Below are 13,593 nucleotides of genomic sequence, written 5' to 3'. Positions count from 1 at the left end.
GCTCATTGCAGCTTTATTCCTCAGAGTAAAAAATTACTAACAACTCAAGTTATGAGTGGGTAAATAAAATATGCTCTACCCATTCGATGGAACATTATTCAGGATGGGCCCTGAAATCAATGTGCCATCAGTGAAGCTGTTTCGGTTCAGCCAGGTATGCAGATAAAATCTTTACAACTTTGAATAAATAATTCTCATTTTATATGGACTAATTTAAGAGCATAGAAAAAGAGGGACTTTCCCAAATAATTTAGTAAAAGGTAGTAATATGACATCCTTTACAACTTCACTCTTGTCTCCATGTATCATGATGTTTCTTATTGGTCTAGTAGAGGATTTTTAGCTTTGTAAAAAGAATTAATTTATTGGCACATAACAGTGACCAGTTCAATAATATTAAGAAGAGTTGTGCAAGCTAAAGTAATCTCAAAGAATAAAGTAGGAGGAATAACATTTCTTGGCTTCAAAACATACTATAAAGTGTCAGTAATTAAAACCGTCTGGTACTGGTATTATAACATATGAAGGTGTACCCTAAAAAACTCCAGAATTAATCTTCTTTTCAAAGCTATCTATTTAAAAATTTTTAATGATTTTATTGGGAGTGCTTACAGATATTATAACAATATATCATTCAATTAGATCTAGTATAATTGTACACTTGCTGCCACAATCATTTTCAAAACATTTTCTCTCTTCTTGAACTCTTTGATATCAGCTCCCCTTTATCCCCTCCCTCCCTCCCTATCCTCCAGGAACCCTTATTGGTATATTACAGGTTTGGGGGTGTTTTCCCCCATACCTGACACCGTCCACCATATCCATTCTCCTACAATTCTGTTATTCCTTCCCCGCGAGGGGGGTTGTAGTCATTTTTGCTACCAGTCCCCCAGTAATTACTCTTCTTGTTTTCTTTATATTGAGGTGTAATCCATAGTGAAAGCTGCCGTCTTTGATCTTCATCAGTAAATGCTTCAAGTTTTCCTCTTCTTCAGCAAACCAGGTTAGCAAGGAGCCTACCTCCGATTCTGATGCCGTAGTCCAGCTTCTCAGGGGCTCTTGATCTAGGTACAGGGCCCCCAGGAGCACAATTACGTATCCTGGAATTCTCATTCTTTACAATGCTTTTCATAATTTGTTACGATCCACATCGTTAAAGGCCTTTGGATAGTCAATGAAATGCAAGTAAACATCTTGGTGGTATGCTCTGCTCTCTCCCCAAGTTCACCTGACGTCAGCAAGGACAGTCTTCTTGGGCGTCCTCTTCTGAATTGGCTTGACTTCTGACAATAACCTGCCGAAACACTGCGACAACTCTTTGTTGTGATTCATCTTCATTTTCTTCAGCAGAACTGTATGCATATGTGATAAACCAAAAACCAAACTAAGTGGCCTCGAGTTGGTGCCACCTCACAGGGCCCCTATAGGGCTGGGTAGAACTGCCTCTGTGCATGTCCAAGGCTAAGTTTTTTACATAAGTGGAAACCCTGTCTTTCTCCCACAGAGTGGCTGGTGGTATCAAACTGCTGACCTTCCAGTTAGCAGTCCAATCAATAACATTACACCACCAGGAATTCTTGATATTAATGATACTGTTTGGTAATTTTACCTTTTTTAAAAAATCATTTTATTGAGGGCTCATACAACTCATCACAATCCATACATACATCCATTGTGTCAAGCACATTTGTACGTTTGTTACCTCATTCTCAAAACATTTTCTTTGTACTTGAGTCCTTGGTATAAGCTCATTTTTCCCCTTCCTCCCCCACCCTCTCTAAGAAACCCTTGATAATTTATAAATTATTATTTTTCATGTCTTATACTGTCCGATGCCTCCCTCCACTCACTTTGCTGTTGTCCGTCCCCCAGGGAAGGGGTTATATGTAGATCCTTGTGATCGGTTCCCCCTTCCTCCCCAACCTTCTCCTTCCCCTCCTGGTATCTCTACTCTCATTACTGGTCCTGAGGGGTTTATCTGTCCTGCAGTCCCTGTGTTTCCAGCTCTGATCTGTACCAGTGTACGTCTTCTGGTCTAGCCAGATTTGTAAGGTAGAACTGGGATCATGATAGTGGGGGAGAGGAAGCATTAAAGAACTAGAGGAAAGTTGTATGTTTCATCGGTGCTCTATTGCACCCTGACTGGCTCATCTCCTCCCTGCAACCCTTCTGTAAAGGGATGTCCAGTGCCTACACATGGGCTTTGGGTCTCTACTCTGCACTTCCCCTCAGTCACAATGATATGATTTTTTATTCTTTGATGCTTGATACTTGATCCTATGGACACCTCATGATCACACAGGCTGGTATGCTTCCTCCATGTGAGCTTTGTTGCTTCTGAGCTAGATGGCCACTTGTTTATCTTCAAGCCTTGAAGACCCCCAGACACTATATCTTTTGATAGCCGGGCACCATCAGCTTTCTTTACCACATTAGCTTATGCACCCACTTTGTCTTCAGCAATCGTCGGGAAGGTCATGGAATGCCAGTTTAATAGAACAAAGTGTTCTTGCATTGAGGGAGTACTTGAGTGGAGGCCCAATGTCCATCTGCTACCTTAATACTAAACCTATAAATATATGCACATAGATCTATTTCCCAATCATCATAAATATATTTACTTATATATGCACATGCCTATATTTAGACTTCTATAAATACTCTTTGCCTCCTAGTTCTTTCCTCTATTTTCTTTTACATTCCTATTGTCCCACTATCATGTTCAGTCTTCATTGAGTTTCAATAATTCCTCTTGGTTACATTGCGCTTGATCAAGTCCTACCTGGCCTCCTACACCTTCCTCGCCATCGATATTGGATCATTTGTTGTTCCCTTGACCCTGGGTTTGTTAACATTCACTTCCTTTTCTCCTCCTCCCGCTCTTCCATGTCCCCCCAGAACCATCGATCCCGTTGTTTTCTCCTCCAGCTTGTTTATTGTGACTATCTTATCTAGATAGACCTACAGAAATAATAATATGCACAAAAAAGAAAGAGCAAAACAAAGCAACGAAAAAAAACAAAACAACAATAAAAACAAAACCAACAACAACAAAAAAGTCTGTAAACAGTTCAAGGTCTGTTTGTTGACCTTTAAGAGTGTTTTCTGGGTGAGTCTGAAGGGAGGCCATGCCCTGGCCCGAAGTCTATTTTTGGTATTCCCTGGGGATTTCGTTGCTGTGTTCCCCTTGCTCTTCTGTTGCACACCCTTAGTGTTTTGCCTCGGTGTGGTGTGGTCAGATTGGTGCAATTCCCACACTGTGTCTCCAATATTGTCCCCCATAGCACTATGGGTCAATGAGGGACTTCGTGTCTCATAGTGTGGCTGGCCCTATGGTCCTTTCTGTGCTTTGGCTGCTCTGAGATGGAATATCGTCCTCGGGGCTTGGTGGGCCAGGATGTGCTCCACTCTCTCTTCCTCTCCCTTCATTTGCTCCCGTGTGCTCTGATCAGACATGTCCCTCTCCCTGAGCTGTAGCTTCAGTACTGTCAATTTTACCTTCTTTAAGATCACGTTTCTTTAGAATTGGCACAAATATGAATCTCTACCAGTTGGTTGGTCAAGTAGCTGTTTTCCACATTTCTTGGCATAAATGAGTTGCTTTTGGTGTTGCATCTGTTTGTTGGGAGAGCTCAACTGGTGTTCTGTCCATTGTTGGGGCCTTGTGTCTTGGCATGAGAAAGATAAGGCTTTCTACTCCCATCAAGAATTACATACTTAGAAACCCACAAGGGCAGTTCTACCCTGACCTTTAAGGTCACTGAGTCAGGATTGACTCCGTGGCAGTGAGTTTGATTTGGTCTTTTCGGTTTTTGCCAATGCCTTCAGTGCAGGTTGGACTTGTTCCTTCGATACCACTAGTTCTTGATCCTATACTACCTCCTCAAACAATTAAATGTCAATCAATTCTTTTCGGCACAGTAACGTGTTTTTCTTTCATCTTCTTTGGTTAGTTGCTGCTCGTCCAATATCGCCCACAGGTTAGCACTACTGACTGCTCTGAAATGAATAACATTACAAGGTGCTGTGTAGAGTGAGCGGAAAGGGTGGAATAAAACGAATAAGCACAAAAAAGACCAGTCTTACTGGTCAATTAGACTAGTAGAACCCCTGAGACAATAGTCCTTATCCAATGATTGAGCTTACCCCAATGATTTCATTTTCAACTAAACCACAGATAAGCAGCCTATAAGGAAAATACTAACACTAATGAGGTACAAATAATTTGGAATAATTAACCACTTGAGATCCAGGGGTAGCCTTTGCCCAAGGAAAAGTTCATAAGGGTTAGGAGAGGAGGCGTGGAGGCAGGAAACATGGGGTTGGCAGGGATCAGGTAGGATGAGTGGTGTCACATGGAGGGATTGCAATGAATGAGATTTATAAATTATTAAGGGTTCATGAGGGAGGGGGGAGTGGGGAAGGAGGGGGAGGGAAAAAAGGAAAATGAGCTGATTGCAGGAACCCAAGTGGAAGGCGAATTTTGAGAATGATGAGGGCAATGAATGTATAAGGGTGCTTTACTCAATTGATGTATGTATAGATTGTGATAAGAGTTGTATGAACCCCAATAAAATGATTTTAAGTGTTTATGGGAAAAAACAGTTATCAATTGTTGATTATAAAACTGTAAACCTTCACCCAATTCATAATAAAAGGTGTTTTTAAAATTTAATTCATCTTTTTTTTTTGCTAAGGTCAGATGTGGTGAAGATGATTTAAATCCTATATTTAAAGGGTAACACAGCTATGGCAGATTCATCTTCCTAGTATAATTCACAGTGGCCCTAAAACAAAAATTCCCTCATCTTAGCAAGTCAAAGTGGCAAAAGAAAATGGAAAAGACAGAAAGACAGTGGACCAGAGACTGTGCAAAGCTGAAGACCCGAGGCGACATCACACTCCTGGGAAATACACTGCAGGATCTGAGACCAGCGGAAAGACATCGTGGCTTAGGAGAAGGTCCTTGAGACAGCTAGGTTTTGTGGACTGGTATTCACCCCAAATCTCTGTCTTTGTTTATTTACCGCTTATTTAGAGAAAAATCACATCCTCTGGGTCACAATTTTCACACTACTCAATGGCAATGGATTATTTCACTGTTTCCTAAGTAATATTCCCACACATAGAAAATAAATCATGTATATTGGCGCTCCCTGTGAGTCGCAAATGTCTTTGTTGGTGCTTCTCGTGACACTTCCACATCTACTGACAGCCCCACGCAGGTGAGGAGGAGGAGCTGGCAGGAAGGGGAGGATGGTGACCGGAAATCCTGGGCCTCTCCACTGGTTTGCACTCCCAGGCCCTCCACGCTCACCTCCCACCCCCACCCCCACAAGAAGGATGCTATCCTGGATGTCATTTGGGGTGGTTCTTTCATCTCCTCCGAATCTTTAGAGCACCCAATCTGGCTCCTACCCAGCTTCCCGCTCCCTTCCCAAGCCTGCCCATCGCAGTCATCTTCCACGCTAACGTGCCACCAGCACAGCGCGGCATTAGGGTTCAGAGGGATGATGAGTGGGCTCCCACGGACAAACACAAAATCATGGAGGCACCCAAACATCAGCGGGAGAAGGGCTCCTAGAGGCATCGCCACCTATGTCGACTGCCTTCACCTCCAGTAACATATTTATTGGGGTTTTTTAATGGAATTAAATGGCCTACAATTTTTAATAGTTTATTTTTTCCTAGAAACATTATTTCTATGAGAAAATACCTAAATGAACTTTGGAAAACAAGTTATCAATTGATTAACATTAATTCTAGGAACAGGATACTATTTTTTTTAATATTGAAAAAGTTTATATTTAGCATTAGCCACCTGGGCTCAGTTTAGATGATTCCGGTTTTGTTGGCAACATCTAAAGCGTCACAGTCAGGAGCCAGTCGAACATATGCCTTCTTCTCACCGTCAGGCCTGATCAAGGTGTTGACCTTGGCTACGTCAATGTCATGGAGTGTCTTCACAGCCTGTTTGGTCTGCTGTTTGTTGGTTTTGACATCCACAGTGAACACAAATGTGTTATCTTTGATCTTCATGGTGGACTTCGTGGTCATGGAGAACATGATGGCATAATGGTTCAGCTTATTGCTCCTGTGGGCGCTCTTCCGAGGGTATTTGAGCTGCCTGCTTAGTCTCAGGGTCTTGGGCTGCCGGAAGGTGGGTGATGTGTGGATCTCCTTTTTTGGTGGCTGTGGACACCTTTCAGCACGGTCTTGGCTTTTAAAGTCTTTGCTTTGTCTTCTGTTTTGGGAGGGGCAGGAGCTTCCTTCTTCACCTTCGGCGCCATCTTCATGAAAAGGGCCAACAGGACACTATTTCAATCTCATCTTCTCAATTATCAATGATACCGAGCATCTTTTTTTTTTAATTAAGAAATTGTCTCATATGATTGCTAAAGACAAATGGGTGCATAAGCAAATGTGGCAAAGAAAGCTGATGGTGCCCGGCTATGAAAAGATATAGTGTCTGGGGTCTTAGAGGCTTGAAGGTGAACAAGTAGCCATCTAGCTCAGAAGCAACAAAGCCCACATGGAAGAAGCACATGAGCCTGTGCGATCACGAGGTATCAAAGGGATCAGTTATCAGGCATCATCAGAACAAAAAGTCTTACCATAGTGAATGAGGGGGTGAGGTGCTGAGTGGAGACCCAAAGCCCATTTGTCAGCCACTGGAGATCCTCTTGCCGAGGGGTCCAGGGGAGGAGATGAGCCAGACAGGGAGCGATGTAGCAACAATGAAAAATACAACTTTCCTCTAGTTCCTAAATGCTTCTCCCCCACCCTCCCCAACTATCATGATCCCAATTCTACCTTGCAAGTCTGGCTAGACCACAGGATGTACACTGGTACAGACAGGAACCGGAAACACAGGGAATTCAGGGTAGATGATCCCTTCAGGACCAGTGGTGTGAGTGGTGATACTGGGAGCATAGAGGGAGGGTGGGTTGGAAAGGGGGAACCGATTACAAGGATCTACTTGTGACCTCCTCTCTGGGGGACGGACAATGAAAAAATGGGTGAAGGGAGATGTCAGATGGGGTAAGATGGGACAAAATAATAATTTTTAAATTATCAAGGGTTCATGAGGGAGAGGGGAGAGAGGGGAAAAAATGAGCTGATGCCAGGGGCTTAAGTGGAGAGCAAATGTTTCGAAAATGATGAGGACAATGAGTGTACAAGTGTGCTTTACACAATTGATGTATGGATGGATTGTGATGAGGTGTATGAGCCCCTAATAAAACAATTTTTAAAAGTCAAAAAAAGAAGAAATTGTCTCATCTATCTTGTAGATGGTTCACTCTGAAGATTCCGACGGAGGTGAAACCTTAAGTGACCAGGCATTGCCTTTCCAGGACTAAGAATGAAACGTGTGGGGGAATAATGGAAGAGCAGAAACATTCATCAAAGCAGCCCTGGAGGCGTAGTGGTTACATGTTGGGCTGCTAACTGAGAAGTCAGCAGCTGGAAACCACTGGCCACACTGTGAGAAAAGACTAAGGCTTCTACTCCCATAGAAAGCTGTGGTCTTGGAAATCCACAGGGGCAGCTCTAGCCTGTCCTGTAGGGTCAGAATCAACTCAATGGCAGTGTGTTTTTGTTTGGAGTTTAAAAAAAACGGGGGGGGGGGGGTTGGACTTTCAGGGACCCTCAGTTTGGAAGAATGGGGATAGGCAGAGGGAAGGAAGCCCACGTAAAGATTAGACCAATAGGCAACATCATGATAAATAGGGAAAAGATTGAAGTTGTTGAGAATTTCAGCTCGCTTGGATCCACAAGCAATCCTCATGGAAGCAACAGTCAAGAGATCAGTCGACACACTGCATTGGGTGAATCTGCTGCAGAAGACCTCTTTTAAGTGCTGAAAAGTAGGAGATTACTTTGAAGACTAAGGTGTGCCTGACTCAAGCCCTATTTTCAACCGATCGCCTTCCTCCTAGACACATGAAAGTTGGATACTGAATAAGACCAACGAAGAATCGGTGCATGTGACTTGTGGTGTTGGCAAAGAATATTGAAAAGAACCAGGGCTGTTAAAAGGATAAACTGATCTGTCTTGGAAGAAATGTGGCCAGAGTGCTCCCTAGAGGCAAGGAGGGCAAAATTTTGTCTTTAGATACTTTGGACATGTTATCAGAAGAGCCCAGTCCCTGGAGAAGGACATCATGCTTGGTACCACCGTGGGCAGTGGAAAAGAGGAAAGGCCTCCACCGGATGGGTTGATCCGTCCCTACAACGATGCGTGGAGACCTAGGAATACTTGTGAGGGTGGCCCAGGATTGGGCAGTGTTTTGTTCGATTGGATATCGGATCATGATGAGTCGGAACCGACTGATGGCATCTGACAACATGATGTGTGCGAGTGAACTAACAGGAAGATGTCCTTTCTGGTCACAAACTCTACCTACCACCTTGCCATGTCGAGCATTTTTCAAACCAGAACAATATCTTAGCAATGTAGAAAATCACACTTAATTCTAGGGCGCCTGAGTATCCTATACATCAACTGTCACAACTATCCCTCCAAACTATATTAATTTTCAGAAGAAACGCAGTCTAGTTGGTTATCTGCCTCATATAAAACCCCATAACAGAAACAAAAATAATAATCCCTGCTTATTATGACATGGTTACACATTGTAGTTACACCAAAGAGATCAGAACATTATGGTATCTGTTGCACTTTTAATTATCTGACTAAAATCAAACCAATTAAATATAAGTACCATAGTAGTAGAAAATTACTTTCACACTACGTAGAATTTGTTTTAAACCTTACCCTAAATTATTACTTGGCAATTAATTGTAATCCACAAAGCCTTTTTCTCCCCCATTTGTTAAGAGCTACAACTGGTTGGCATGGGTAAAATGATGCCCACCAGCTGTGTTTGGGCTTGCAGGAAGTTGTCAACATACAATAGAGAATTTCTAAGCCTGTTCCAGCTATGGTTTACTTCAATCTGATGATTGTTTCTGCCTCATGACCCCAAAACTAGTCAATGTTTATACTTTTAATTCTCTTTCTACATCCTGTGGGGGAAGAGAGAAAACGCCTGTATGCTTACCACAGCGAGAAAACAATATGCAGAAACAACACAAGGTTACATAAGCTTGTAACTGGAAGCCAGATTGAAAATACAGAATTGACTCTTTGCAAGCTTCATCGTTGCGTCTAAGAACTTATTCGACACATATATTTGCATAGGTACACAAAGATACGTATGACAGAAATGTTCGATATTGCATTGTGAAAATGTATTCTGGAAAAAAATATTTTGTCAGTATTTTGGAAAAAACACCTAAACATCTATAGGTAGGAGAATGGTCACATGAAGTGTGGAAGACTGTGGGACAGTTTACACAATTGTATACAAACATATAAACATGTATGAGTACTGGTGCGTGTGCATATACTAAGAGGGTAAGAAAGAACCGCTTCTAGGGGTCCAGTTCAGACATGCATGGGTTTATTCCAAACAAACATGCTTAAGCAGGTCTCTGTGGTCAGTGGATGGCTGCAGGCAAGTTCCCTCAATAGGACAGCAGTCACAGTGTCAGTAGACTCAACTGTCATGGGATCAGCTCTGAACTGCAGCAACCCGATTGACGGTCTCAGAGGCTGTAAACCTTCACGGGAGCAGATAGCCTCAACTTCCTCCCACGAAGTAACTGGGGGGCTTGCTGTTAACCGTTCAAGGTCTACTCGAAACAGTGGTTTCTGAGTTAACTTGAAGGCACAGGTGTCAGCTCAGAAGGTTATGGTGACTTTGGGGGGGGGGGGGATTCCAAAGAGGTGATCTTGATAGAGTTTCTTGAAGAGACTCCAGATGGAAGAAGTTTAGCACCTAAAAACTGCACTGGAGGCCAGGGCAAGTGTGCTGACAGTTTTGGTTTGTTTTTTCTCATTACAGCAATGAATAATCTGCACATTTTTCGAGGATGGCAAAGGCTGCCGTGTGAAAATTTCATTGGGAAACTGATCCCAGTCACCCTACGGTGACTCTTTTTGTTCCCCAAACTAAAACAGCATTGTGAAGAAACGCGACTTGAGCCCTTCCAGAACACCAGCACTGCCATCTTGACGTACGGTAAATGGAAGCGTGTAGAATTCTTAGGGGAAGGCTTAGAGAGATGGGAACGGCGGAAGCACAGAGTCCTAGATAAAAGATGTTTCAAGAAACAATAGTTTCACATTGCGGTATTTTCATTTAATAAAGGTGCCTGTGATTTTGTGGCAATACATTTGGACGTACCCTGATATATATAAATAAGATGGATAACCTCATTGTCATTAGCCAGAGCAAAACCAAGGGCCAACCGTGGAACACACTATCAATTGCGCCGATGCTCAAAGGGAACCTTAAGAACAGGAAAGGAATTCGATGAGAGCATGAGAGCCACAGTCCGATGCTGAGGTTAGAAGGTCCAGACCATCTCCAGACAGATGGGAGGCAGGGAGCACTGACTACGAAAGACAAGTAAAGCTGCAGCAAGTCCTGGATCAGGTCCGCTTTCCCGTCACTAAAGTTGTGTCACCGACACGTCACAGGTTGTTTATGAGTCTCCCGCCAATCTTGTTCTTTTAATTGTTTTATTAGGGACTCATATAACTCTTACCACAATCCATACATATACATACATCAATTGTATAAAGCACATCCATACATTCCCTGCCCCAATCATTCTCAAGGCATTTGCTCTCCACTTAAGCCCCTTGCATCAGGTCCTCTTTTTTCCCCCCCTCCCTCCCCTTTCCCCCCTCCCTCATGTGCCCTTGGTAATTTATAACTCGTTATTTTGTCATATCTTGCCCTATCCGGAGTCTCCCTTCCCCCCGTCTCTACTGTCCCTCTCCCAGGGAGGAGGTCACATGTGGCTCATACAACTCTTACCACAATCCATATGTACAGCAATTGTGTCAAGCACACTTGTACATTCATTGCCCTCATCATTCTCAAAACATTTGTTCGCCACCCAAGCCCCTGGCATCAGCTCCTCATTTTTCCCCCTCCTTCCCCGCTCCCCCCTCCCTCATGAAGTCTTGATAATTTATAAATTATTATTTTGTCCTATCTTTCCCTGTCCGATGTCTCCCTTCACCCATTTTTCTGTTGTCTGTCCCCCAGGGAGGAGGTCACATGTAGATCCTTGTAATCAGTTCCCCCTTTCCAACCCACCCTCCCAGTATCGCCACTCACACTACTGGTCCTGAAGGGATCATCCACCCTGGATTCCCTGTGTTTTCAGTTCCTATCTGTATCAGTGTACATCCTGTGGTCTAGCCAGACTTGCAAGGTAGAATTGGGATCATGATAGTGGGGGGCACTGGGGGAGAAGCATTTAGGAACTAGAGGAAAATTGTCTTTTTCATCATTGCTATATTGCACCCTGACTGGCTCATCTTCTCCCCGAGACCCTTCTGTAAGGGGATGTCCAGTGGCCTACAAATATCCTCCAATCTTTACTGTTAGTTCAACGTCTTGGATTATTTGCCTAGTATACAGGTTGAATAAGCATGGTGAAAAAATATTACCCTGACAGTTGGCTTGCCTGAGTTTTAAACCATGTAGTATCCCTTGTCCGGTTCAACAACTGCCTCTTGATCTGTGTGTGGAGTCTGCAGTTCACCAAGTAGCGTTGGGCGCGGCACCAAATTCCTGTTCTTCCCAATGCTATGCACAGTTGGTCTTAATCCACACATCCCAATGCCTTCGGACATCAGCAGCAATAACCCTTGTTCCACATCCTCTTCGGAATCCTACTTGAATTTGTAGCAATTGCCTGTTGACAGACTGCGGCAACCATTTTTAATTACCCCCAGTACAATTTTACTTGCATATGATATTGTTCGTTGCTGCACTCTGTTGGATCACTTTTCTTTGGAATGAGCCAAACTATGAATTTCTTCCAGTCTGTTGGCCAGGTATTTCTTGACATACATGAGGAGGGCTCACCTCCAGCACGGAACCTTCATGGAAAAGTCTCGTGTGGTGTTCTAGCACTTTCTAGAGCCTCGTGGCTTCAGTGCAGCTCGATCTTTGTCTTCAACAGTATCAGCTCTTGATCATTTGCCACCTCCTGCTGTGGTCCATCAAGCATTGACTGCGTTGTTTTTGGTAGAGTGACTGTGTATTCTGTACTCCTGCAAGATTTGGGCTACAGATCCCTTCAATACTGAAACTCGAGGCCTGAGTTTTTTCTTTAGTTCATTCAACTCAAGAAGTACTGCGCACATTCTTCACTTTGTTTTCTAAGTCCAGATTCGGCGCGTCGTATTAGAATACTTCGCGCTGTCTTTCCAAGCTGCCCTTTAAACTCTGGTTTAGCTCTTTGACGTCATCTTCGCTTTCATTCATGTTAGCTACTTTAGATTAAGGGGTCATTTCTGACATCCATTTCGGGCTTTCTTTTAGATCTTTTTAATAGCCCTTTGCTTGCCTTGTCGATGATGTCTTCGGATATCATCTGGGTGACATCTGTTGATACTGCAACAGATGTTTGTACAAGCAAGCACTTCACGGAAATAGTTTTCTTACTTCAAAGTACAAGGGCCTTGTTTCATGGACCTCTCCAGTCAATGAACCTAATTTTTTTTTAAGTTTCTGTTCTACCTCTTAAACGAGTGAGTCTTAAATTCTCGTGAGCAGTCATACATGATGCAATCGTCTCTCTTTTCCTGCCACACAGGAAACAGGGGGTTGAAAAATCAGAGAAGGAAATGAGTATCAGATCCAATTGCTCCCATGAACTAGAGCCTACCTTTTCATGAAACCAGAAGAAATTCATGGTGCTCAGACACCAACCAAAAAATAAACTTACTGCCATCGAATCAATACTGATTCACAGCAACCAATAGAACAGGAAGAATTGCCCCTGCGGGTTTCCAGGACTGTCATTATTGATGGAAGTAGAAGGCCCATCTTTCTCTGGCTCAGGGACTATTACTGGAAGTTTTTATCAATAACTCAATAGTTGGATCTTAATCAAAAGGAGAAAAGTATAGAACAGAACTGCAAATTCTTGCTGGAATGTAGACTTAATTGGATATCCTGAGACTGGGAAAGCCTCCCAGATTTGTTGCCTGTAAACAACGTTTCGGTCTTTTTTATCCCATGTAGCTATCTTTAAATCATTTAGGCTTCACAATGCTCACCTTGAGAACGGTGCCCTTTTAAAGAACTGTCTACATGAAAGGAAACAGATATCCACTTGATACCACAGCCGAGAACTCTGGGGACAGAGTCTTGAGTTACCAGTGGTAAAGCCATGTGGGTGGAGACAAAGAAATGATGGCACAGTGTGAAGTGTGTAGCCACTATCAAATGAACCAGACATCTAAAAATGGTTACATAGGTATATGCTTTGTTGTGTGTATTTTTACATACACAATGCCATCAGAAAATGCTTTCTTTCAAAGGGAACATGATCGTACGGTTTATCCCAGTGCAGTTATAGGGTTTTTGTAGCTTTATCGAAGCATACTTCACCATTTGGTTCAAAATGTACAATACCTTCCTTAATCCTAACTCAATTATAATATTGAGGAAGTAAGTATGAGCCACTAGATACACTTTAGGAAAGCTGCCAATATAT

General features: G+C 43.0%; 1 protein-coding gene and 1 pseudogene across 1 annotated transcript in view; both read right to left on the bottom strand.

The window, feature by feature from the left end:
• The window catches only part of SKAP1 (src kinase associated phosphoprotein 1), a 314,501-nt gene extending 313,169 nt beyond the window's left edge, over positions 1–1,332 (bottom strand). Inside the window, exons 1-2 of the mRNA XM_075559641.1 lie at positions 1,229–1,332; positions 1,021–1,064 (exon numbers count right to left, since the gene is read on the bottom strand). Of these exons, the coding sequence (XP_075415756.1) occupies positions 1,021–1,064; positions 1,229–1,332 (148 nt within the window). The remainder of the gene's footprint in view (positions 1–1,020; positions 1,065–1,228) is intronic.
• A 4,500-nt stretch (positions 1,333–5,832) lies between these two features.
• Positions 5,833–6,290, bottom strand: LOC142459464 (large ribosomal subunit protein uL23-like; annotated as a pseudogene).
• Positions 6,291–13,593: the final 7,303 nt, after the last annotated feature.

This window comes from Tenrec ecaudatus, chromosome 10, assembly GCF_050624435.1.
Source record: "Tenrec ecaudatus isolate mTenEca1 chromosome 10, mTenEca1.hap1, whole genome shotgun sequence".
Lineage (NCBI taxonomy): Eukaryota > Metazoa > Chordata > Mammalia > Afrosoricida > Tenrecidae > Tenrec > Tenrec ecaudatus.
The sequence above is the reverse complement of the archived record's forward strand: the minus strand, read 5'-3'. Positions and strand labels throughout refer to the sequence as shown.